The 27,735-nt window shown below is 36.2% G+C and overlaps 2 protein-coding genes across 4 annotated transcripts in view; one reads left to right on the top strand and one right to left on the bottom strand.

Annotated features, from left to right (window-relative positions):
- Positions 1 to 28: 28 nt before the first annotated feature.
- zgc:110045 (uncharacterized protein LOC664755 homolog) lies at positions 29 to 22,982 on the bottom strand. 2 transcript variants are annotated; one of them, XM_051918182.1, is made up of 14 exons: positions 22,097 to 22,982; positions 20,673 to 20,740; positions 19,828 to 19,948; positions 18,353 to 18,376; positions 18,129 to 18,161; positions 16,873 to 16,989; positions 14,827 to 14,958; positions 11,773 to 11,901; positions 11,320 to 11,409; positions 9,813 to 9,854; positions 7,976 to 8,051; positions 7,023 to 7,075; positions 5,184 to 5,353; positions 29 to 3,549 (listed from the first exon to the last, which is right to left on the bottom strand). In XM_051918182.1, the coding sequence occupies exons 3-14, from the start codon at positions 19,909 to 19,911 to the stop codon at positions 3,189 to 3,191; spliced, it is 1,311 nt and encodes a 436-aa protein (XP_051774142.1). In that variant the 5' UTR covers positions 19,912 to 19,948; positions 20,673 to 20,740; positions 22,097 to 22,982; the 3' UTR covers positions 29 to 3,188. The 2 variants fall into 2 exon arrangements, with proteins under 2 accessions (XP_051774142.1, XP_051774143.1); XM_051918183.1 differs by having other exon boundaries at positions 29 to 350.
- Positions 22,983 to 24,803: 1,821 nt separating this feature from the next.
- mocos (molybdenum cofactor sulfurase) overlaps positions 24,804 to 27,735 on the top strand; it is a 10,168-nt gene continuing 7,236 nt past the window's right edge. The window contains exons 1-7 of one of the 2 annotated variants that reach the window (XM_051918122.1): positions 24,804 to 25,070; positions 25,393 to 25,482; positions 25,591 to 25,657; positions 26,064 to 26,714; positions 26,820 to 26,896; positions 26,977 to 27,176; positions 27,380 to 27,496. In XM_051918122.1, coding sequence (XP_051774082.1) covers positions 24,941 to 25,070; positions 25,393 to 25,482; positions 25,591 to 25,657; positions 26,064 to 26,714; positions 26,820 to 26,896; positions 26,977 to 27,176; positions 27,380 to 27,496 — 1,332 coding nt within the window. In that variant the 5' untranslated portion in view covers positions 24,804 to 24,940. The remainder of the gene's footprint in view (positions 25,071 to 25,392; positions 25,483 to 25,590; positions 25,658 to 26,063; positions 26,715 to 26,819; positions 26,897 to 26,976; positions 27,177 to 27,379; positions 27,497 to 27,735) is intronic. The other variant, XM_051918120.1, reaches the window with a different exon arrangement.

The following is a 27,735-nucleotide window of genomic DNA, read 5'->3' as shown; positions in this document are numbered from 1 at the left end:
TGTGTACTAATAAAAAGCTGTTGTTTAATTAAAGAATGTCTACATTTAATGTCAAAAGCACATTGATTTGTCATACTTTAACAGTGAAATGTGTACAGAATTTCAAAACAAATACAAATACATGTCTTACATTGAATGGTTGACACATTTAAAAAACTACTGTTACAGCGCATCTGTTTAATACATAGTTTTCAAGTTAGAAAACAATTTGCATCATGTAGCCAGGAATTCTTGAGTAGTGTCTGAGTCCATAAGAGTCCACTATGTCTTTAGGGTAATCCAATCAGATTAATGTTTAGCTGTAAATGTTGCACTACAGTGGCCTCAGACTTGCTATCACTGAGGACAGCCTAGGAGGGGAAAACACAATCAGATACAGAAGAACAGATCAAATTATTGTTAAAAACAGTTGTACATCTGATAATTAACCCTGCTGGGCATGAGAAGCATAGATGTGCTGTGTCACAGTTTCATGGTGTCATTGTTTATCTAAGCTTAGGGAAAAAATAACACATTTTAGTAGATATTATTTTACTTTAACACAAAGTATAGGTCTTACTAGGGCTTTTCAAACTGGTGTCCTGGGACCCCCACGGGTTGCAAGGGAGTGTTATGGGGGTTCACAGAAAATTAGAGAAAGAGAAAAAAAAACAAAATGATATAAAATACATACACTACCATTCAAAAGTTTGGGACTTTTTTACATTTTTGTATCTTATGCTTACCCAGGCTGCATTTATTTGATCAAAAATACAGTAAAGAAGTGATACTGTGAAATATTATTAGTTTAAAATAACTTTTATATTTTAATATATATTAAAATGTAATTTATTCCTATGATGGCAAAGCTGAATTTTCAGCATCATTACTCCAGTCTTCAGTGTCACATGATCCTTCAGAAATCATTCTAATATGCTGATTTGCTACTCAAGAAACATTTCTTATCATTATCAGTGTTGATAACAGTTGTGCTGCTTAATATTTTTGTTGAAACTATTTTAATCAGGATTCTTTGATGACAGCATTTAGTTGAAATAGAAATCTTTTGTAACATTATAAATGTTTTTAGTATCACTTTTGATCAAATTAATGCATCTTTACTGAATAAAAGTATTAATATTAAGTATTAAATATTTAAAAAATCATACTGACTCCAAACGTTTAAACAGTAACTGTCATATATTTTTATATGTTAAATATTTTTAATGGCCATTATTCTACTTATAAAACTGCTTTGCAACAATATTCATTGTGAAAATCACAATGAATATCTATGAAAACATGTTTACACATCTAACAGTACTTGAGTAGTTATTCGCTGTGAACTTGATACAAAGTAAATATTTTCCAGATAATATTTTAATAGTTTGTTTTGTCGTTAATACAGTGGCAATATAAAAGCCAATTATTCAATTAAATTTTAAATATATCACATTTTTTCCCCACACAGTATAAATAGGTTTAAATACATGAAAATATAGTGCTGATAAATATATTCATTTCATCATATTAGGGGGCCCATGGCATTGAAAGGATGTCATCACAGGGCTCAGGATTCTCTGACGCCCTGGTACTAGGATGTGCCTTTGTTTTACTGTAACTTTTTCTGCAGAGTTAATTAAAAAGTATTTGCAAAAAGTATATTGATGTATGTTCTGACATAATGTTATAGTAGGTTAAACTCTGAATAACATCATCAGTATGAGAGGCAGAGCATGACACTCTCTTTTAAATTACTTTTTATATTGAATTGTGATACAATAACAATGATGACAGCCATTCTAATCAGCACATTTAAGATCGCTCTAAGATATAAATATATCTAAGAAAAACACGCACACACAACACCGTGAGCTGCATAGTACCAATAAATCAAGTTTCTTTTGGCTTTGGCTTTTCTTAAAAAAAAAAAAAAACAGGAGCAGTGTCAGATAAATTATACAGAGCGAGATGGATATCTTAACTTCAGAATGAAACTGCAAACAAAATGGAAGACAATATAAGGAGCGATTAATCTTGTCATGCACTCGCCATTCCTTGTTTGTGAAATATTGCACAGAGACATTAAAGAGGCCATATTATGCCCTTTTACAAAGTCTTGATTTTGTTTTTGGGATCTATTAGAATCAGTTTACATGCTTGAATTTTTAACATATTTTACATTGTTGCAGCACCTCTCTTTCCAGTCTGTCAGTAACACTCTGTTTAGTTTCTGTCTATGAAGCCCCTTCTTACGAAAAGCACAATGTGCTCTGATTGACTGGACCAGTGTGTTGCTATTGGTCAACCACTTTGAGTGTGTTTTGGAAACGCCCCTTACCATAACCGCAACTTTCAACACACTACTAACTCAACTCAACCAGGCCTTGCTCCTTTTTTTTTTTTTTGCATATGGCTTGAGCGGGAATTATTTAAATGAGGAATATTGTGATGTGTACATTACCGGAAGACAACTCAAAATTACAGTCGAGGCGTTTCGGGAGGTTCATAAACTATCAAAGCTTGTTTCCGCCACTAAATAATAGATAAAAAAGGTAATTCTGACTTTTTTTCTCAGAATTGCGAGATATAAACTTACAATTGCGTCTTATAATGTCAGAATTGTGTGATATAAACTCGCAATTCCGTCTCATAAAGTCAGATATAAATTTGCAATTCTGACTTTTTTCTCAGAATTTATATCTCGCAATTCTGACTTGATATCATGTAATTCTGACTTTATAACACGTAATTCTGACTTTATATCACGTAATTCTGACTTTATATCACGTAATTCTGACTTTATAACTCGCAATTCTGACTTTATATCATGCAATTCTGACTTTATAACTTGCAATTGTGAGTTTATATCTTGCAATTCTGAGAAAAAAAGTCAGAATTGTGAGATAAAAAGTTGCAATTACCTTTTTTGATTTTATTTCATGGCAGAAATAAGCTTCCATAAGAAACAGTGCTTACTGATATGGAGAATAACTCCCTTTGAAGTGGCTTTGTGCTGTGTAACTTTGCAGACCTTTTTCCTCAAACATCAACATTACACACTAAAGAAAGTTGAAAATGTAAAAAAGCATAATAGGTCCTCTTAAAAAACAGAGGGGGCGGGGAGAAACACTTTCAATCTACTTAATATTCATGAATGAATAACAAAGAAATACAACATAACTGATGAGAATAAAGACCATGGCCGCTCAGTATGGGGCAAACTTCTGCCGCTCTGATTTTTTGATGCTGGACGAGGTGGGGATCTTTGCGGTGTAGGGGGTGAGGCCAGTCGGAAGGCCTGCGGAGGTGGCCGCGTGCACTGCCAGCAGGGGGACGGTTTTCATGCCAAACAGGCTGGAAACAGGCAATGCGTAGTGGGCACCGGGGATGGAGGAGACGGACGAAGGGGAGTGGACATTAATAGCAGAGGGGGGAGCAGCCAGGACGGCCATGGAAGAGGGTGTGGAGGCGGAGGAGGTGGACTGGGGGAAGCCCAGGCTGAGGTCGATAGGTGTGCTGGAGGAGGAGGACGATGCAGCCTGGATGCTCAGTTTAGCCATCTCTAAACTGCAAACACATTCAGATGCACGCAAACAAGGATGGACGTGAGGACAAGTGTGTGGTTAATTGAGGGGTTACGGGTGCACACAAGAGGAGAGAGTGACATGGGAGGGGGGGTGAGAGAAATAGAGAAAAGAATAATCAATTTAGGGAATGTTATGTGTTACAAGAAGGAATAATAATAAGGGTTTAACATGCCTGGATGAGAATTAATAAAGGAGTGCCAAATGGGTGAGATGAAACAGAACACATGACTGCTGTCTAAAACCTACATATTACACCATTATGTAAAATAGATTGTGGGAAAAGAATAGTTCATCCAAATGTACATTTTGTCATTATGTTTACTCGCCATCATGACTTCTGTAAAACACAAAAGGAGAAATGTTGTAGAATGTACTGGCTGCTCTTGTTTTGACCATATAATGAAAGCGAATGGAGACGTGGATTGTCAAGATCCAAAATGACAGGAAAAAACAGCTTGCACTATACTCCAAGTCTTCTGAATCATAGTTTATGTAAGGAAAAGACCAAAATTTAAGTTTTTATTCACTGAAATTCTTCTCCTCCACTGTAGCTCTCAAACACGATGGCAGACATTACATTATTTGATATTAATGCATTTAGTCATGAAACACACTAAAAAACAACTCGATTTTAAATACATTGATTTAATAAGGGTTTAATTGAATAATATTTTATTTCACACACAGCTGTCATATGGCTTTAGAAGTTTTGGAATATGCACTACTGTTAAAAAGTTTGGGGTTGGTAAGATTTTTAAAAATGTTTTTGAAGTCTCTTATGCTTACCAAGGCTATATTTATTTGAGCAAAAATACAGTAAAAACAGTAATATGAAATAGTATTACAATTAAAAATTTTTTTTTATTTTAATACATTTTAAAATGTGATTCATTCACTGTGGCAAACATGGTAAAGCTGAATTTTCAATTAGGAAAACACTTCAAAAAAGCCAGCACATTCTAACAATGAAGGGGAACCACAAATTGCAAGATTAAAAAAAAAACACTGCTTTAATGAAAAATGTTTGGGCACATGTGACCTTTCTCAATAACTAGTTAATTAGGCATTGAGAAAGGTCACATTTGACCAAAATGTTTGCCAATTTATCTTGCAATTTGTGGTGCCCCTTCATTGTTAGAATGTGCAGGCTTTTTTGAAGTGTTTCCCTAATTGGAGTTCTCGGTCTACATTTGGACAATTTTTAAGGTGCGGTGAGTTCCTGGCTCTAAAGCTGAATTGTCAGCATCATTACTTCAGTCTTCAGTGTCACACGATCTTTCAGAAATCATTCTATGCTGATTTGCTGCTCAAGAAACATTTTTTCTTATTATTATCAATGTTAAAACTAGCTGTGCTGCTTAATAATTTGGTGGATACTTTTTCAGGGTTCTTGATGAATAGAAAGTTCAAAAGAACTAGAAATCTTTTGTAACATTATAAATGTATTTGTCACTGTATGGTAAAGTGAAGATTCTTCAATAATTCTTGTTTTGTGTTCCACAGAAGAAGAAAAAAACAGCATACAGATTTGGAACGAAATGAGGGTGAGTAAATAATGACAGAATTTCATTTTGACTGAACTATCCATTAAAATGTGAGAGGGAAAGGTCTCACCTCGCACTGATGAGGTACTGAGCCACGCTGATGCTGGCTGGGGAGCCTGTGATGGTGACGTGGCGCACTGCCGAACCGTCTGTGGCCCCGGCAATTTTGATCTGGGCACCAGACATCTGGCGAATCTCATTGATCTTACTGCCCTGTCTGCCAATGATGCAGCCTATGAGCTGAGAGGGGAGAGAGACAGACGGGTGAGGGGCAAACAACATCTGGACATTAAAAGACTGTGGAGGCTGATAGTGAACCTCTAGGACATGGAAGTTGTTCTTCACAACTGTATGGCATGCCTTTAATTTTACTAAATAAATTCTATAATAACAGCTAATCAGTGTAACAACATGTCATGATGTGTAGCATGATATTAAGCATAAAAAAATGTTTGTTTTTATTTCAGTGGCCCCATTTGAAAACTTAAGATTCACCTACAACTGAATGAATGTCTTTACAATAAATACAAAATATCAAACTGAGTGGCTTGTATTTTAAAGTAAGATATATAAAGACAAGCACACTTTTCAAGCAAAACACAAAAAAAGGTTTCAAATGAAATATTTTAGTACACTAAAATGAAAATTTTTGATCAAATAAATGGAGCCTTGTCGAGCATGAGAGACCTCTTTCAAAAACATTAATAAATCTTAAAAAACTCAAACTTTTGAACAGTAGTGAACATTTGAAAATTGTATTATTAAAAGCACAATATGTACATTTTCGCCACTAGAGGTCGCTCATTCAAAACAAAGGCGTAGCTTGATGATGCCTTGATTTTGCAGAATCATGGGAGGTGTTGTCTTCACCTCACAGCTGGTGAAAAAGAATCGGACAGGACATCCATGTTCATGGATGAGATCATTAACATTACTGTAGTATGAAGCAGAGCAGGGCCGAGTGCTGTGAGAGCGGAAACGAGGCCGCTGGAGTGATTACTAATGAGAGACGAGCGCGACACACGCCTCGAGAACAGCAGAGCTTTTATTATGCTGCAGTCGCCGCTTCCGCTTCTTCCGGTCAAGTTTATATGGGGTAACGCAGCGCTGTTTTATCATATTAGATACATTTGTGTGTTGAAAGTTGTTATAGTGCTACTCTGTGTTCACTCGGCAGCTACTATGAGACACTTGTTGCACACTGCAGTAAGCTAAATTGATATTAGTCATGGTAAAACATGGTACTCGCTGTAAATCAAGAAAACGAAATTTAAACAATAAGACTTACTGTGTTTATCTATATAACATGATTAGTTTTCTGTCGATGAATGTATCCAAACAGTTGCTCACCTGTCTAATAAAACATAATATATTAAAGCGTCTTTGGTGTTTCCATGGTTTCTACAAAATAAAAACCGGAAATCAAGGGTAACACAGGTATGATGTCATTGATAGGCGACACACGGACACGCTCCGTGTCCTGGTTAAAATAGCTTATTTCTCTGGATTTAAACATTTTTGGAAACATTTGGGATAATGTAAGTCAAGTCAACAAAATATATAACACTGTTCTAGTGTTTTTTGGATATTTTAATCTAAATATCTTACATATTGTGCCTTTAAATATTAAAAATAAATAAATAAAAACAAACATTAACGCCTGGTTAAAAGTAATTGCAAATATGGCTAGGAAAATGAATGGCATAATATATAATTGTAATGTATAAATAATTTGCACATTTATTTTATATAATGCAATGATATTCAAGCAATTGAAGTGTGACTCAAGGGTCCAAATACTTTTTGGGGCCACTGTACACAACAATAACAGTAACATGAACTGCAACAAACATTATACATTAAGCTAAGTGTATTATTTTATCCTAAATGTATATCACATTTAACTTACATCGTTAGGTATGCTCAGCTCATGAGAACTGGTTGCAATGGAGGCCTCCAGACCTATGCAGGGAAATGGGAAGGTAAGCAATAGACAACCTAATGGCTGACAAAAAAATGAAACCTAGAAACATTTTAACATTGCTACACTGCCACTGAGACTGCTCGAATAAAATCGAAAAATATCACATTGAAATTAGGCTACACAATGTATGAAAGCATTAACGCTGCTTCAGTGCATGAGTCATGAATGAATTTCTGGTTAATTCATGTCTGACTGAGATTTAAAAACACCCATAAAAGCATTTCCAGATAGCGCACATTATCGGAAACGTCTATGGAGAGGCTGTCTCTCTTCAACTCCCTATTTCCATAGTAATAATTATGGGCTGGCACTTTCAATGTGTGGACTCTGTTTGTTATGATAAATGTGGGCTGCTGTGAGAGTGGGCTTCAGGTTTGCTTAGGAAAATGCTGGCGGTTTGAACAGGTCAGGGGTATTGTGGAGGTAATGGAGTGACATGAGGGGGGAAGAATGTTAAATGTTCATGATGAGTTCACATATAAGGAGAAAGAGGGGTGACACATATGCATCACATAGCCGTCATGATGCTGTTGTTAAGGTGACATGACACATTTGGAGATTCCTTTGACAGCTCAAAGCAGCCATCAACGGTAGACGAACTAGAGCTATCAGGGCTGGTCAGTGGTCGTATCATGGCACGGCATGTGCAGCATTATGTTGGAAGTGTTATGGTATTTATTGCCTTACCACAAAACGGCTTCGCCCTCATTTTCTTCAGAGTGGAAAAGTAGAACATGCGGTGGTGAACGCATGAGACGGAGATGGTCAGACATGACAGACGAAAGAGTGGAGAGGGAAAGAGACAGATCGAGAGAAAGACAGGCAGAGAGACAGACAAAGGGAGAGACAGACTTCCCTGGGGAGCTTTGGGTACGTACCAGGGAAGGTGGGGTTGCTCTGCCCAAGGGAGGTAAGGGGGATATGCTGCATAGCCAACTGGTGAAGCTTGGTCAACTGCGGGGGCAGGAAGGGAGGTTAGAACTAGCCAATCAAAATGGAATTATTTCAGAGGACACTCACATCTACAGACAGAACAGCACCCATATCAAGTCTCAAAATTGGATTAGTTATCAGGTCCCCCTGTGGACTTACTGTCCCCTTCTCCAAATAATGTGATCGAAAAAGCCGATTTGCATTTCCTTAAGGGAATTCAAGTACTTGCAAGGCAGGAAAAGAATCGTGTTAAAGTGTGAGGTATAGTATGTTTAGGTTCTGCAGTTGTCATCATGACACATGTCTCGTTTTCTGCCTGGTTTTCTGTCACAATTCTGATTGCAAATATATGTAAGAAAGAAGACCGGTCACAATTTGGTATGCAAATATTATGATTACATTATCACTGTTGGTTATATTTTTAATGCTGAACATTCTGTCAGTACAAGTCAATGGGAGATTTTGAAGTTAATCTTAAATTTCTTAAAAATTATAATGTTTACAAAGCTAAAAATAAATAACACACCAAAAATGATCTTCTAAACAAAGTCTCAATGATCTATAAGTCTGTATTTTATGGTTTGTGCCTCAGTAAAAAAGACTTTATTTCTCACAAATGCGACTTTATTTTTATAACTGCGACTTTACTTTATATCTCACATTGACTTTAAATCTCACAGTTGCAACTTTATAATTCACATTGTGTTTATATCTTGTCATGTGACTTAATATCGCTCAATTGTGACTTTAAATCTAGCAATTGCTATTTTATGTGAAATTTTATCTTACAGTTGTGACTTTGTTTTTCATACCTGCAACTTTACTATATCTTGCATTGACCTGAAATCTTACAATTGCAATTTTACAATTCACAATGTGATTATATTTCGCAGTGTGACTTTATATCTAACAATTGTGAGCGTTTCATACCTGCAACTTTACTGTATATATCGCATGGACTTTAAATCTCGCAACTGCAGCTTTATATTTCACAAAGTGATTATATCTCGCAATGTGACTTTGTATCTTACAATTGCAACTTTGTTTTTCATACCTGCGATTTTACTTTATACCTCGCATTGACTTTGTCACAATGTGACTATCTCACAATATGACTTCATATCTTACAATTGCGACTTTGTTTCTCATACCTGTGACTTTATATCTCACATTTTGACGTAAAATCTCACAATTGCAACTTTATCATATATAATTTTTATATCTAGCAATTGCGACTTTATATCTCAAAATTGTGACTTTATTTTTCTCACAATTTCTTACATTGTGTGCTTCCACAGAATGTCTGTATGGTTCATAGTTTGACCTGAATAGATTGCAGAAGATTACTTCCTTAGGGATTTAAATCAAACCCTAACTATAATATATAGGGTTTTAACAATACAGTGCTGCTTTGCAAACATTGTAATTACAGAATTCATATGTGAGGGTTTCAGTTAACACATTGTTCACTTGTGTCTTAAACAAGGATATGAAATAACCAGGGAGTAACCGATGTTAGTGATGCTAGATAAGATATTAAAGAAAATGTCATAGACAGAGAGCATCTTCATGCTTTATGCCTCTGATATCTCTCCCTCAAAGGAAGTAAGTTGAGGCTCCAGTGTGATCGGAGGGACGGGGATATTGGCACTTAGGTGTGTGTGAGGAATACAGTGGGAGAATCGTGGTTGTGTCAGGGATGGGTTGTGGCTGGGATCACTGCAGTGGTGTCGTGAAGTGTGCTGTGAATGATACTGATCAGACAGTGGGACTAACACTCACGTCTTGGGGTGGAATGGCAAACTGTCCTGGAATAGCAAATGCCTGTGAAACAGATAACACGTTTATGTTAGTGCAAATAACAACAGCCAATTTGCTGCTTAGTCATTAGTCACAGTCGACATGGTACGTCCATGGACCGCCCACAGTCTATTGGATGCATATTTCATTAAAATCCAAGAAAACCTGTCTGAAAATCAAAAGCAGATTTCAAATAAAATAGTGTTTAAAGGCCAATTCACAATGCACTGACAGACGCAACAGACACTTTGACGGGTTTTGTTGGATCAGTGCCAAATAAACCTCATGTTGAATTGGCGTTTTTCAGGTTGTGGAATGCCTGAGAAGTCACGTCTTGTACTCTGGTGATTGTCTGCGATTGTGCGAATTGGTCTTAAAAGGTACCAGGTTGATATTATGAACACTTTTGAGGAAGAACTAATCATTGGATTCCCCATAGTTTGTAAGTTTGGTGGCTTCAAATCTTGAGTAGTATGTGAACTAGTTATCCACAAGCAAAACTGTTTTGCTATGTAAAATAATCCATAAATTTTGCTGTATAACAATTTGGAGAGACTGCTGAGCCATATTTTCACCTTTTTGATGCCGGCTAATAGTTGTAATAGCTAAATTTCACATAAACTCACCCCTAAAGAACACGTAAAACAAACAGTAGTTGGTTGCTTTGTTCATTTTACAGCAGGCAGCTCTTGGACAGAATAAACTTCAAAGTGGGCCAGACTTTATGCCATAAGTCAAAGTCTGTCCACGTGAGACTACTTTGTCATTAACATATTTAAGAGTGTCATGTGGAATTATGACTGAACTATGTTAAATTCTTCTTAATGTAACCACAAGGGGGCATCACATGAACATCCCATGCTATCACCACCAGACATGGCAACAAAAAAAAATACAGAACTAAACTGCTTCTTAGCATTTTAATCCTCCAGACAAATGGAGCTTGTAGCTGACATGATTTTTCATTATACAGACAACTAGCCTTTGCAATCCTCATCTCAGTCAAACTAAATGTCACGATGATCACTCAAATGAACAACAGAAGCCCTTTGGACGACATTCCAGGAGGAGATGTCAAAAGTAAAGGGTCAGAGCTTAGATTAGTATTTCACAAGATCTGAACAACAGAATAGAATGGAATACTGATGAATGAATTGTTTAGTCCAGCTATATACAGCTGTGTTTACAATGATTAGTAACAAGCTTTCCAATTCAAACACCTACGGATCTGAATTAGTGATTAAAAGTCAGTCTGATCTGCATGTTCAAGAGCACTTGGCATGGTCCAATGGCCCCATTGGTGACTGTATTACTGATTGCATCTGGGCTTAGATTTATTCTGCCAGCGAATCTCGGCGAAATCATTAGTGTAAATATCCAGACTGAGAGCGTCCCACTGGGACTGCAGGGAACTATGGAATCATTAATGCTCGTAAAGGGCTGTTTCGATTGTATGGTTTCTGCATTAAGAGATGGATGGAGAACTCACCGGCGCAGCATGTGGTTGCGTCAACACTGTGTGGCTGCCACCTGCGGAGGGTTTGGGTCGGTATGGAATGGTGGCTCCTTTAGGTGGTGACTAAATAAGGGAGAAAAACACAGTCAGGACAAAAGCAAAGGCATTTAGTCAGTATGTTTCTAGAACTCTGTTAAGCCTCACTGGATTTTACTGTTCAAAGCCCAAAGTTAATGTGGGCCAGGGAAAAGCCTGCAAAACAAAAGGCATCCAAGGTTGGATTCTGGGAACTAATGAAGCAAACAGGAACATTTAACATGTAGGGTATGCGCTAAAAAAGCGAATGCAAATGAAGTGTGAAGGTGAAAAAGACCTGAAGGATATTCCCCACCTCTGAAATAACATTCAAGCACAAGGGAAATCATGCATAATCGCACAGATTTTCAATTAAAACATGGATGCACTCTCACGTGCACGCTCACAAACCTCCAGCATGATGGTGCAGATGTGTTTCACACATTGTGTGATGGCGTGGGGGGTGCCTGAGATGGTCACAGCTCTCTCAGTCGAATCAGGCAGTAGGTCTCCTGCGACCTGGACCTGGGCACCTGTGCTCTGACACACAGCAACACTTCTGGTCAACACATGCTGGACAGGTTGATTAGAAAAGCCACAAATGGCTTCATTCATATTTCTTTCAATAGTGAGAGTTAAAAGGAGAAGGTCATTATTTGCTCCGCATTTGTGGTCCCGGTCACCCTGTCCGTCTGGGTTTATTTTGCGATAATGAGCATACATTATCTTGCTTATTACACGGCTACTTACCAAATGTTGATATTATATTAAAATAAGTTATAATTTAGTGCTGTCAAATCAATTAATTGTGATTAATCGCAACGAACATAAAAGTTTTTTTACATAATATATGTGTGTGTGTGTGTGTGTGTGTATATATATATATTATTATTATTACATTTATATATATTATATTTATGTCTGTGTGTATGTGCATGTATTTATATCTTAGGGGTGTAACGGTACACGTATTCGTACCGAACAGTTTCAGTACAGGACTACAGGTACAGTGCACATGTGTACCGAATGCATTACTTTGCAACATTAAGGTCTCCTGTTTGGGAACACTTCAGTTTAAAATAAGCTCTGCGTTTTGTTACTTTCGATAAGAAACAAAGTGTCATCTTTCAAATTCGATCCAACTTGCCATGGAATTCAAACAGAAAATGCCGTTTTGATGCTCTTTAATGTGGCATGACAGATAGGTGCCACAAGCGGCGTTCAAGCGACAGCGCGGAGCACGGGCAATCATCTCTTCCTCGTTAATACTAGTTACAGAATAAACATGAATGAACATTCAAAGGTATTTTGAAAGATATAGTACAACTTACTGAAACATATAATATCTTGTGTAATCGCTCAATCAGTGTTTCAACAGGGGAAAGACATCAAACAGCTTGTAAACAATTTCACGTAGCATTTACTTCAGAAAAGCCATTCAGTGTCCACAGCTTGTTAGTTACCAAGAGAGATTAGCTTAACTCTTTCGCTAAATATATACACTATATTAGCCTATATATTCATTATATTTTACTTAAAACTGTTAGTTTTGTGTACCGTTACACCCCTAATATATCTATATACACCAATCAGGCATAACATTATGATCACTGACAGGTGAAGTGAATAACACTGATTATCTCTTCATCACGGCACCGGTTAGTGGTTGGGATATATCAGGCAGCAAGTGAACATTTTGTCCTCAAAGTTGATTTGTTAGAAGCAGGAAAAATGGACAATTTGAGCAAGTTTGACAAGGGCCAAATTGTGATGGCTAGACGACTGGGTCAGAGCATCTCCAAAACTGCAAATCTTGTGGGGTGTTCCCAGTCTGCAGTGGTCAGTATCTATCAAAAGTGGTCCAAGGAAGGAACAGTGGTGAACCAACGACAGGGTCATGGGCGGCCAAGGCTCACTGATGTACGTGGGGAGCGAAGGCTGGCCTGTGTGGTCTGATCCAACAGATGAGCTACTGTAGCTCAGATTGCTCAAGAAGTTAATGCTGGTTCTGATAAAAAAAAAGAGTGTCAGAATACACAGTGCATCGCAGTTTGTTGCGTATGGGGCTGCATAGCTGCAGACCAGTCTGAGGCATAATATTATGACCACCTTCCTATTATTGTGTTAGGAAAGGTACTTTTCGCCTACTGTTTTAAGGTGTGGTCACATTAGCAGAATTTCGACAATTTTGTGGGAAAAAAAAAGCTTTCTGTTGGTCAACGCAGTGAATCCGTGTGAACGACTTGAACCTATTGCGAAATCTTTCACCTGCATGTGAAATTCACGATCGCCAGGATTCCCATTGAAATGGTGTGATTTTGCCTACGAAATTTGTGAAAGATTTATGAATACTTTATGAGTACTTTGAATTCTGACATATTTCTAATTTCACATACTGTTTTTCGCCTACTAGGGATGTAAACATATTCAGATGCGAGTGGTGTGGTGTGATACCAGAAAAAGTAGCGTTGATATAGCATTTTCATAGACAACAAGGAGTATTAGGAAATATAAAGATGCGATTTTTTTAATGATCGCATATTTTTACATTTGAAATATCATTATTGAAATTTACTGTTGTGAAATGTAAAAATAGATATGGATGTGATATGGATGTTTTTTGGAATATGGGATATTGATATGGATTTGGATGAGTGAATTTCTAATTTGATAATTAGAAACTGATAACTGATAAATACCAATTATCAGTTATCATTTTTTCATAATGTAAGTTCTCAGCACTGAAGAGGTTTGCAAATTTTGATTGTGTTTCAAAGCCACTTGCAAAAAAGTGTGCCATACAGTCCCTTTTGGTATTACAGCTATTCTCATGTCTAGAACTGACATTGTTATTGTCTGGCCAGTTATTTAGGTCAAGCTATTTGGATACTGTATATAAATGTGAGTCTATTTAGGCCTTTGTGGGCCGTCCTGTCCTAGACATTCATAGCAACTGGGAATAAAAGCAGCCAGTTCACCCCTCACAGCCCTGAGCAGCGAGGACAGCTATATTTATTCAATGTGATCCACCAGCCGAATAAAAAACAAAGCCTTCAAGCAAAAGCCACTGTCCTCATGTCAATTTCAGCAGCTAAATGACAATGAATGGTTCAGCTTGTGAGATGGATCGCTGTGTTTTCCATCAACGAAAGTCATGAATAGAGAAGTTTGAGGAAAAGTGAGCGAGTTCAAGAGTTTAGGAAATTACAGCTCAGGGGTGCAGCCGTCTCATAAGGTGGATTTAGCGGAAGCCTGAGCCGAGCAGCCTCCTGTGCTCAGGAATAAAAAGTTCTGTCTTGATGAGGACAATCAATCATGCTGATGTTAAGTGTTTCTGCCTGCCGCTGAGACAACGGAAACTAATTGTTTAACGGATCATTCGGTGCATCATCTGGGAGTCGCTGTGACCTGCATTACAAACCCTGCGCATTTGCCAACAATTAAACTTCTACCTAGAATATCTACCTCTCTGATCTCTTTGATCTTTGAGCCTCCTTTGCCAATGAGTGAACCGCACTGACTGGCGGGGAAGACGAGACGCAGTGTCACAGGAGGCCTGCTTGTCACAGTGCTGTTTATCATGGATGCCAGGATATCCTGAAAGAGATGCATATATATCAGAAAGCAGCTCAATTCAGCTCCTGTCAAGCCACTGTATCCTTTTTTAATAAAAACAAGTTTATAACCCAAAAACAACTATTGCAGGAATACATGCTGACAGTGTTTGAAATGAAACATCTACACATAAAATATTGACAGGATTTTACAAGATACGTTTCTTACAATAAAATACTGCATTTAGATGCTTACTGGGAGATCAATGCATTTGCTGTGCTGTAGCAATGTAAAAAATAGCCATATCAAGCTGCATTGTGGGACAAAAGTGTAAATAGTTGTAAGTCACCATTACAGTAATCAGTGTTCCCCTTGGCTGGGACCTAATTTACTTTTAATTCATTTAATTAAAAGCCAGTGTAATAGTGTTACAGAACACAATTGGTTGCACTGCGCAACATGGAGAAAATAAAGCAAGTGACTGACTTTATAATTCAGATCATATCTTGCAAACTTCAACATTGTAAGTTATAGAAATAATAATTTTATTAACAATTAAGGCAGGAGTTACTACACTATTTTTAATATGTTGTCTGCATAAAACTCATTAACAAACAATCAAAATAAATTGTAAATAAATAAACTACATGAACAACAGTATAATAAATCATCAAATAGTACAAAAAATTAATTTATGCATGGGATGCAGGCATATTACTGTGGAAGTATAGTTAATATCTCAATACACAAGTTCACTGTAATTCTGACACAGAATTGTGATTCAATACACAGTAAACCCGAATAAGTTGGCAAAACTAAAAAAAAAAAATTGAGGTAATCATACACTTACATCAAATTTTTAAGTTAAGAAATTCAAAATTTAAGCAGAACTGGCAGATTTCAGTTTTGTACTCATACATTTTAATTGCTCTAACTTATGTGTGTGTGTATATATATATATATATATATATATTTGATGTTTTTGACTTTACTAATGATAGGACAGAAGGCGAAGTGGGAGAGAGAAAGGTGGATGGGATCGGGAAAGGTCCACGAGCCAGGGCTCGAACTGGGGTCGCCTGTAGCGCAATGGCACTATATGTCGGTGCGCTGCCCACAAGGCTATCAGCGCTGACATCTTAACTTATAATTTTAGTAGTGAAAATTTAGCTAGCTATAACTAGCTAATACAGCAAATGCTAAATGGTAACACAATGCTTTGATAACATTAGCATAGCATAGCAATTGCTGAAGGAGTACGGCAATATAGAACATTTATGAAATACCTGTCCTCAAACTAAGCTCATGTTCCACTCGATACAATGATGGTAACCCCACAAAAAAACCCACAAACAGAAACTCTTCTAAATCGGGATAGCAAAGCATTAAACACTACTAAATCCCCCACTTAACATTAATCTTGCACAAAAAAACATTATGTAACACTTAATTTTAGCATTTATTTTATACCCCCTTTCAAATGTCATGGCAAAGCATGCTGGGAAATAGAAATCTCAGCCCAGTTTCAGGTAAATTTAAGTTTGTCTAAATTAAAAGAAACAAGTTCATAAAACTCAAAACAATGAAACTTCAGATTCAGATTACTTTAAATGTGTCAGTTTCGTGAACTCAAAAGAAAAAGAAAGTTCTAAATACTCATTAAAGTTCATTTGATTGAACTAATTTGTTTAATTTGAGTTTGCCCTACTCAAACCAATTATTCTGAGCATTAGGGTTTACAAGCATAATACTTTTATATCATTCCCTTTATACAGTAATAATTTAACTGTAACAGTTGTAGAACTACTATTGTAAAATGAATGTGAAAGTATGGCAAATAGTAGCCAGGAATATACTGTAAGCCAACACACATATTTTTATGCTACACTAAAATCGAAATTAATCAAATCACCCATAGCATTATTCTCTCATTACTGCTGGAAAAGTTCCACCTACCTCCTCAAACTTCTCTGCAATCATGGCAAAGGCTTTGAAAATGACCTCAGACGGTCCAGTGATGGTGACAATGCGCTCTGGACTGGAACCGTCAGATATATTAATCCGGGCTCCGCTCTGAATCCACAGAGAAAAGCAGAGTTTTTGTGCTGCATCACATTTAATTGATCAATTTGGCCTCTGGGCTGACAATTGCACCCTCTTCCAGTTAAATACCATTTAATTTTAATAAGATGAGTTTGCTCAAACTGAAAATGATCCCAGTTTTCTGCTGTCTAATTTTTGATATACACGTGGCCACCCAAATGAGTTACTTTTTCATCTTTACACAGCTAGTCAGCATTAATAATGTGTACTGCATATCAATAGTCCATAGGCAGTGTTGGCTAAATTACTTACAAATTGTAGTTCATTACTGGTTTAAAATTACATGACAAGAATTATAGTTAGTAACGGTATCCATTACATTACACATTTTAGTTAATATAATCTGACTACGTTTTGATTACTTTTAGACTCATTTAACTCATTTATCACAGCGAATTGAATAGCATAATATTGTGATAACACTGTACAATAAGGTTCATTTCTTAACATTAGTTAATGTATTAATTAACATGAACTAACCATGAGCAATACATTTACTACAGTATTTGTTAATCTTTGTTAACGTTAGTTAATAAAAAATACAGCAGTTCATAGTTTGTTCATGTTACTTCACAGTGCATTAAACTAATGTTAACAAATACAACTCTTCATATTAATAATGTATTAGTAAAGGTTGAAATGAACACAGATTAATCGATGCTGTATAAGTGCAGTTCATTATTAGTTCATGTTAACTAATGTTAACTAATGAACCTTATTGTAAAGTGTTATCAATATTGTACTATATTGATATAAAAATACAAAGAGAAAGAAAACGTATTTCATTCTTTATCAACAACATGAAGTGCATTAAACATTACATTACATCAGGGTAACTGTAGTCTGATTATGAGTATTTTAAAATGTAATATAATCTATTTACAAGTACTTAATTTTTGGAATCTGATTATGTATTCCAGATTACATGTAATCATCAGTTACTACACAACACTGTCCATAGGTAAAAAAAAAACAACAACAACAACAAAAAAAAAAACCCAGTGTTAAAACCTTAATATGTAAGATATCAAATTAGGTTTTGATATCCATAAATAAATTAAAAAAACGATTAGTCTTATTTAATCATGAAGGTCAAAGTAAGCACTTACCTCCTCTCTCATTTTTTTGACAGTCTCTCCTTTCTAAAAACCAAACAAGGGAAAAATCATTTTAAAAGACTATCTGAATATAAAACAAATTAATTATATTAGAATGTATATTAAGATTAGATTGTAAGCCATATGTAAACAAAATAATAACAGTACTTTGGGACACCAAAGAAGGTTTACTTAATTTAGTAATGTAATTATCAGAATAATACTGAATTGTTTACCTTCCCAATGATACTTCCAACTTCCTAGAAACACAAACAAACAAAATAATTAACTTGGTTAATCTATTTTAAACAATAGTAAAGTGGAGAACTACTGTATTCTGGTGTTTCAAATCATCTTCTTGGGTTTTAATTCTGCCAAAAGTTTGGAGAATAATCAAGATTTTTTTAAATGATTTTAAAAGAAACCTTTTATGCTCACAAAGGCTGGATTTATTGATAAAAATACAGTAAAAACAGCAATATTGTGAACTAATTCTATTTTAATATATTTTAAAATGTAATTTATTCCTGTGATGGCAAAGCTGAATTTTCAGCATCATTACTCCAGCCTTCAGTGTCACATGATCCTTCAGAAATCATTTTAATATGCTGATTTGGTGCTCAAGAAACATTTCTTGTTTTTATCAATGTTGAAAACAGTTGTTTAATATTTTTTTGTGGAAACCATGATACCTTTTTTTCAGGATTCTTTGAAAGTTCGAAAGAACAGTACTTGTTTGAAATCTTTTGTAACATTATAAATGTCTTTACTGTCACTTTTGATAACTTTAATGCATCTGTCACGACTGGGCTGAGGAAGAAGACGAGGTTACGTGCAGCGGCTCTAAATGCAGTGTAACTTTATTAAATAAAAAAATAGCGATAATCCAACACGAAGAGTAAGTACGTAACAGTGCGCTACGGCACAGGCAACACCAGAGTATGAACAAACTAAACAGAGGGCAATATATCCTGAGAGAACTAATGAGGAACAGGTGTGTGTAATGAACCAATGAGCAACCATGACAACGGAAAAAAACAGAAAGGAAACACAGGAAATGATGATAGCAAACTAAAAGTCCTTGAAACTGAAACAGATCATGACAGCATCCTTGCTGAATAAAAATATAAATTTCTTAAAAAAAAAAAAGACTTTCAAACTTTTGAATGGAATTAAGCAATTTCAAAATATTAATCAGTTTTCAACATTGATAATAATAAGAAACATTTCTTGAGCACTACTGACAATTCAGCTTTGCCATCACAGGAATAAATTAAAAATAAATTAAAATAGAAAAAAATTATTTTAAATTGTAATAAAAAATTCACAGTATTACTGTTTTGCTGTATTTTTGATCAAGTAGTCTTGTTGAGCAGAAAAGACTTCTTCCAAAAGCATTTAAAAATCGTAATTATTCCAAACCTTTGACTGGTAGTGTAGATAAGCAGAGATGTTCATAAGCAGAAAGATTGTGACTTCATTTCTTTTCATAAGAAAAGATGATGCCGTAAATGCCACTTTATGCTGTCAATACTATTTCTGAATATGTCATCTAAAATAACATTTTATAATCAATTATATTGACAATCTGTATTCTAAAATGTCAACTATACATTTATAAATCTTTTTCATGTGCTTGACTGGATGCGCTTGCATAATACAACGCTGAAAACAAACAAGTACAGCTCTGAGGATTCGAGATGTGTCTTACCTTTCCATGCATTAGCAGGCGGATGGTGAGGGTGACATTTAGCCCCCCCTCCAATACTCCTCCCTCCTTCTCATTCATATTCATTCTTCTCTTGGGTCTAGATGCTTCAAACAGACTGTCTCTGTGCACACAAACAGACAAATTTACCCGTTCAGTCAGTGCAGATATGAGATGAATTTCAGTGTGCAAACATTTCAGCCTTGAAAACTCATAATTCTTCCCCATTACCTCTCTCAGCTGTAAATGTCTATTCAGTCGTGCGTTCATTTTGTTTAGCTGTAGGTACCTGTTGTTGTGCTCTGACATTAAGTTGGGTGTTATTTCCCTCTGGGCTCTGGGTGAGCGAGGTCCAGCCTCTAACTTCTCTAATGGTTCTGCTTTAATAGAAATGGTGTGACTGTGTTTGATAAGACTCCTCAGTAAGCCACTTGTGTCTTTCTAGGCCTGTGGATCAAGTGACGTTTGTGTGACCATGTCTAACAAGGCCCATTAATTCATCAGTGAGGGAACACAATGTCGACTGTTCCCACATTCCGCACATCTCCGCGCTTTAAAACCGAGCTTATCACCATCTATATCTAAATCAGTTCTAAGCCAGATGAGATCACAGAGAACATTCATGGGCGAAACTAAAAAATGAGTCAGCATTAGATCAGAGGAAGTGTTAGTGGATTGTCTTAAATTTCCCTTTAATAAGGCCTTATTCATTCCTCATATTCCTCTAATGAGGCCCTGCAGCTGTGAGAAATGAATGCATTTTCTTTATTTATCAGATCTATTATTCCAATTGAGCCCCAATGCTTTCATTTGTAAAACTACTGCTTTTGAAATGTTTTCAGACTTACATAAGCTGTTAAATGAAATGTGGTCCCTCTTTCCATGACACTCCAGCAGCAGAGGAACTTGTGAACAGCTGAATAGATTAAAACAGAAAGAAATGTTTTACTTCTGTTAAATATCAAAACCTACAAGGGTTATATGTGTTATGTAAGTATTCTCAAACTCTGAGAATTCAATTCCCAGTCATGAACAAGACTAAATAAGTTATAGATTCAGCACGCTTTATTTGAAATACGATGGCTGAATGTTGTAAAAAAAAATGTCTTTTGTGTGGCTAATAGTTCTGTGCTGTTTCATCAGGTAAATGCATAAAACACACTGCTACCATCCTGTCTAATCCTTTAGGCCCGGATTTGTTTGGCTAATGCTAAATCCCATTTGACCCATTTCTGTCTTTCCAAAGCTTGTCAACAGGCATCTGAAAACATTCTGCAATCATATAGCATAGCACTAATAAGTCCGAACATAGATATCACACAGGCTGTTTTTCACATGTCAAATGTGTTTATGAATCTGGAATTAAAATAATTTATGCAACTGACGTTGAAATGTTGACGTACAAAGCAAATGGTGACTCAGATTAGTGTTTAAAAATTATCAGTCTGTTTTAAATACGTAATCCCAATGGCTAAGCCTTAGTTGTTGTTTGTGAACAGTGTTTTATGTTAAATTTAAAAATATTGTGAGCTCAGTACATTGCAGTTAATGCCAAACTAAGGGTACATTTACATGACAATGATGTATTAAAACAGATATGTTTTTCATTTTTCTTTTCCCACACGGATCTGCAAAAACAACTAAAACACGGAGACCATAACGGTATTGTTTTCAAAAGTTTGCATTTTCAGGCCCCCAAAATGCCGTTGTCATGTAAATGAACGGCCAAAACGCATAAAAACGTTTAGTGTAAACGGCCACTAAATTTAATAAATAAAAAAAAACTCATCTTTATATATTAACTAAATCTATCGATGAATATTTCCATTCAACAACAATATGTATTACTGCCCAAATTTAGCACAATACTTTTGAAAAATCATGTTTGTATTTATTAACATTAACATAATTTATAAATAATATTGTGTTACGTTATTATATTATATGAAAAACAACTCAGTGTTAGGCTATAGAATGTCGTATGATGTATATATGGACAAAATACACATAATGTATTTGAAAGATATAAACAACAGGTTTGGAAAACGTATAATCAACTCAGCATTAGGCTATAGAATGTCATATAATGTGTACATGTTAGACACAAATTATCCATAAAGTATATGTAAGACATAAACAACAGTTTTCCTATTGTCAAAGATGAAACAATAGCACTGTTGTTGCTTGAAAACATTAACACCCCTATTTGTTCTTGTCTTTTGGAAGTCCCTGCACGTGACGAGCAGCTTTGGGTTGAAGTTAGCAAACTGACCTGAGAAGTGATGGAGGTTGAGACAGCGCAAAGATGCCAGTTATGTTCTTCACCAACTCTTCTTACCCTGTCAATCCAAGATGAGTTAACGTTTGCTGCTCCAGAGTGTGTATGATTCCCTGAGTGCGGAGTTGCCCTCCTTTGTTGTCAGTTGTATTCAGAGAATGGACAGATGGCCTTGTGCCCGTACCTCTGGTCGACTGAGACTAGCTTTACTGTTTTTTTCCCCTCTGGCTTAGCCTCTGATAAGCCTTTAGACCAGGCTACGTGAGCCCAGAGTCTCTCTCTGTACTTAATACTCACGTAGTTGATGCCACCTTCATCCCGAGAATGGATGGTCCCGGTAGTATTAGGGAATCCCAAGAAGAACAGAAGGCAACAGGTTTTTCATACTTTGGTACAGCTGCAATACAGACAGCTGACCTCGTCAGGGAAAATATTCACAGGAAAAAGACAGAAATGTCTAATTGTGTGTCCCAAGAGACTCGTCTTGAAATGCGTTGTCCATTTTGGAAGGTAAGACATATGCATGGACAATGACATTCGAAGGACACAGAAGTAAATGGCCAAATGTTTTTGCCGACACCCCCCAATCAACATAAGCATCTCCAAATTGACTGTGTCACATCATTATGGACAGAAAGACACAATGTCTCTGTGGCCGGTTTCCCCTCCCCCACACCAAGCATCTACTCCTGCTAATGAGGCCAAAGTCCTGTGAAAACAATGTGGCCCTTTAACAGAAAAAGATGCACTCTGCTCGGCAGCAGAATTTCAAAGTGAATGAATTAGTGGAGCAGAAGTGGCATATTTAATCACTGCCTGCTGTCTAGGATGGAAATGAACAATGGTCTCTGTGGATCTCCCTTCCCTTTCTGCATATGTGTTGATAAATAGTGTAAAATCAAGTTCTAAAACTGTGTTACATGACAAACAGTGTTATTATCATCAAAGGGATCATGACATTCATTTTTTTTATTGTTTTAATATGTTCCTTGATGTTTACTTATAATGTTAATAAAATATATATATGTGAAAAAACTTATTTTCAACCTTCATTCTGACCATCTGTCTGAAATGATCAGTTTTTAAGAGAAGTGGCTCCTTTAAGGCTTGTCAGACTCAGTAAACGACCACTGTTGTGATTGGCTAACGTCAATGCATAGGAAACAGTATCAACGCCCACTCGCTATTGCACGTGAGTAAGTGTTTTGAAAACATTATCCATATAAAACTGTAATTTACAGACAGAGCATTATGAAATCATTTACTTATGGTTTGTGATGCAGCTGCTGTCAGATCCAATACGGTTCAACTCTTTCAACAAAAGATTCTTTGTGAACTTTCCTCGTTTACAAAATAAAATGCTCCGAACAAACATAATTCTCCGACGCGAACCGGAACACCATTAAAATAAACCATCCATGCTGGGATCCTTCTGAAGTTTGTACAGAGATGGACGTGATAAACACTTCATGTGAGTTCAGTGGTTCTACCTTAATATTATAAAGCAACAAGAATACTTTTTGTGCGCCAAAAAAAACAAAATAACGACTTTTCAACAATATAGTGATGGGCGATTTCAAAACACTGCTTCGGAGCTTTACGAATCGAATCAGTGATTCGGATCTCCTATCAAACGGCTAAACTGCTCAAAATCACGTGACTTTGGCGCTCCGAGTCAATGATTCGATTCGTAAAGCTCCGAAGCAGTGTTTTGAAATCGCCCATCACTATATTGTTGAAAAGTCGTTATTTTGTTTTTTTGGCGCATGAACTGTTTTAAATATGTTTTTAGTACCTTTATGGATATTGAGAGAGAAAGTGTCATTGCTGGCTATGCAGGCCTCACTGAGCCATCGGATTTAATTAAAAATATCTTAATTTGTGTTCCGAAGATAAATGAAGGTCTTACGTAGAACGAACTGAGGGTGAGTAATAAATTACATTATTTTCATTTTTGGGTGAACTAACCCTTTAAGCCTAAAAACACATAAAAATACAACAAAGATATGTTACAACAGCTTGCAAGATTTACCATGGTAATAAAAAAAATGCAGAAACCACGGTTAGTAAATTTTATAAGGATAATGTAGGCAAACAAGTTCTTGATACTAGCATTTTGGAATTAAATGTAATAAAATGAAAAGTCATACACATTCAAAAGTTTGGGGTTGATAAGATTTTTATTAAGTAATTTTGTGAAATATTATTACAATTTAAACTGTTACTGTTCCGTTCTCTTTTAAAATATTTAATAATGCAATTTATTCCTGTGATGGCAAAGCTGAATTTTCAGCATCGTTTCTCCCGTCTTCAGTGTCACGTGATCCTTTAGAAATCATTATTTTATGCTGATTTGCTGCTCAAGAAACATTTATTATGATTATCAATGGTGAAAACAGTTGTGCTGCTTAATATTTTTATGGAAACTGATACATTTTGTTTCAGAATTCCTTAATGAAGTATTAATGATTTGTATTTGATAAAAGTATCAATTTCTTTCAAAATAAAAAAAAATAAAAAGTCTTACTGATCCCAACATTTTGAACTGTAGTGTATGTCAAAAAATAATTGTAGGTTTACTCAAGATGATGTTTGGTGATCAGTTATTCTTTACTTAATATCTGATAAGCTTGTTAACTTCCCTCTGTATGTGAGTCCATCAGACATGCTTCAGAACCGTCATGGGCTTCTAATGAAACTCCACTGTATTTGTCCTGCAGAAAAATCAACAGTCACACTGCAGATGGACTTTGGTCTCGCTTCTATCAATTGGACATGGATGAGTGATATATAAATTCGCGAAAGAGGGAGCTCTTGTGTCTGTCTGACTTTAGAGAAATGGAGACTCAGTCTCCGCAGGACTTCCAGGACTTGTGTACTTTTGAGAGCTTTAAGAGTTTCTGGCACTATTATGGTTACGGCGTTGATCAACAAGAGCTGATAGATCGGGAATTTAAACGGATTAAAGGTAAAATAAATAAAATAAAAAGAAGGTCATTATTAACCAGCTTCCCCATTCATTAACATTTCAATAACTACATGTGGTGCTGTTACCTACTGTCACGGTTTAAAAATGTACGTTTGTATAGTAAATAACCGATTTTTGGATTAAGTGCAGACTTCTAAGTTTCTTCAGCGGTTGAGAGGGTGGGCCTGTAGTCCTGCACTGTTTACTTTCTCTTTAGTTGTTGTCTTGTGGTTAGAATGCAGCGCCCTCTGTTGATCTTATTGTGAATTGCACCTGGAGGCTGAGTAGTTGACACTGAAAGGTTCTTCCTTCACTTTTTAAGGTATTACATACCTTGATCATGCAGGGACAACGCTATTTCCTGAATCTCAGATTAAAGATTTTTACGATGACATATCTAGGAATGTTTATGGTGAGTTATTTTTCGCTGATGAACAATCATAACATCATAACTTCATAACATCAAAGGTTTTTGTAATTTTTGCTCCAAAATTTTCTCTCGCTCTCTCTTCTACCTCAGGCAATCCTCACAGTCATAATCCCAGTAGTAGACTAACACACGACACTGTGGAAAGTGTCAGATACAGGTAAGATCTTTTGCACCCTCTGGATTTTTCATCAGTTAGCCTACAGCAACACAGACTTTATTACCATTTAAATGTATTTTTATTATGTATTTATTATTATTATTATTAAAAACAGATACAAGAGCAATCTAATACAAGTACGAAGCAGTTGGAAACAAAGACATTGCTTATTTTATTATTATTATTTCTCTTCAGAGAGAGTATATGCTGCGTATGTATATATATATATATATATATATATATAAGCAAGTTTTGTTATTGTTAACTAAACTATTAAACATCGAAATTGGCCTGAATTGAGACAGATTGATTGTTACTATTATTTATTAGCATTATAATAATATTTTTATTAAGATCTTAATAACGTTATAGATATGTGATAGCTCTTTATTTTGAACGTCTGCAGGATACTGGAATATTTTAATACATGTCCTGAAGAGTACTCAGTGATTTTCACATCAGGATGTACTGCAGCACTGAAATTAGTGGCTGACACTTTTCCCTGGAAGGCCGTGTCAAATGAGGAGCCTGGAAGTCAGTTCTGCTACCTCACTGACAACCACACCTCTGTGGTGGGCATTCGCGGTGTGACTGCACTCCAGGGAGTTGGCACCATTTCAGTTCTTCCTCATGAAGTGGAAGCAAGAGCGAAAAAAACCCTGACACAGACAAATGGAGAGGAGGAGTGTTCTACACCTCATCTTTTTTGTTATCCTGCCCAGAGTAACTTCTCAGGCAGAAAATATCCTCTCAGCTATGTGAAAGGAATTCAGTCTCAACAGCTCTATCCAGCATGTGAGCACCGTGGTCGATGGTTTGTTCTTCTTGACGCTGCCTGTTTTGTAAGCTGCTCACCTCTGGATCTAAGCCAGTATCCCGCTGATTTTGTGCCAATATCCTTCTACAAAATGTTTGGCTTCCCAACTGGACTCGGAGCCTTGCTGGTGAGGAATGAGGCTGCCGAGTTCTTAAGAAAAAGTTACTTTGGAGGAGGGACAGCAGCAGCGTATCTTGTGGCCGAGAACTATTTTGTACCAAAGCCAAATGTAGTAAGCAGGTAAGATATTTGACCTCTAATTATTGGCAAGCAGCATAGTTGATGCTACTGCAGCTGTCATAATTTGTCTAATGTGTAATTATTCTTTTTTCATGACTTTATCAGGTTTGAGGACGGCACAATCTCCTTCCTTGACATAATTTCTCTCCATCATGGTTTTGAAACACTTCAAAAACTCACAGGTTCAGAAGTTTATGATTTACTGGATAAACATTGTTATGATTCTCATTCTACATTAAAAGTGGATGTTTTTGGTTTTCAGGGAGTATGTTGAACATTCAGCTTCACACATTCGGTTTGGCTCGTTACACCTTCATTGTCCTCTCGTGCCTGTGTCATAGCAATGGAAAACCTGTGGCACAGATCCACTGTGATAATGACTTTCAAAATATTGCTGAACAGGGTGCAATCCTCAACTTTAGTCTACTGGACTGTCATGGACAAACAGTAGGGTATTCTCAGGTCAGTCAGGAATTGCCAAATGTTACTATTTTTGTTGGGTTGTTTTACGTTCTCCCCAGATTAACCTGTTAAAAGAGGTATATCTATAAACAGATACTATAAACTGTTTCTCATATCTGTTCAGATAATGAAGAAAATCTAAAATGTAAGAATTAGAAAATGTTGACTATGTCTTTGCTTTTTGTTTGTTTGTTTTTTGCCAGGTGGATAAAATGGCCAGTCTCTTCAACATTCATATTCGCACAGGCTGTTTCTGCAACACAGGAGCCTGCCAACATTATCTGGCTATCAGCAACCAAAATGTGAAGAGTAATTTGCATGTAAGTGGACGTCCGCCAATACAAAATTTGATGTTTGCATGACAATTAGAACTTACAGACAGACAGACAGATAGATAGATAGATAGATAGATAGATAGATAGATAGATGGATGGATGAGGACAGACAGAGCGGTACAGCGATAGATAGATAGATAGAACAACAGATGGATAGATAGATAGATAGATAGATAGATAGATAGATAGATAGATAGAACAACAACAGAGGGATGGATGGATGG

The sequence above is a fragment of the Ctenopharyngodon idella genome, chromosome 13 (assembly GCF_019924925.1).
Source record: "Ctenopharyngodon idella isolate HZGC_01 chromosome 13, HZGC01, whole genome shotgun sequence".
Lineage (NCBI taxonomy): Eukaryota > Metazoa > Chordata > Actinopteri > Cypriniformes > Xenocyprididae > Ctenopharyngodon > Ctenopharyngodon idella.
Note: the sequence above shows the minus strand (reverse complement) of the source record. Positions and strands in the feature narration are given on the sequence as shown.

What these genes read in the sequence shown, in the direction of transcription:
- zgc:110045 (XM_051918182.1), bottom strand. Translation starts at nt 19,911, where the DNA reads ATGAATATGAATGAGAAGGAGGGAGGAGTATTGGAGGGGGGGCTAAAT. An exon ending in TTGCCATTCCACCCCAAGAC is followed by an intron (nt 8,052 to 9,812) that starts GTGAGTGTTAGT and finishes CTGCCCCCGCAG; the next exon opens with TTGACCAAGCTTCACCAGTT. An exon ending in GAGCAACCCCACCTTCCCTG is followed by an intron (nt 7,076 to 7,975) that starts GTACGTACCCAA and finishes TTCCCTGCATAG; the next exon opens with GTCTGGAGGCCTCCATTGCA.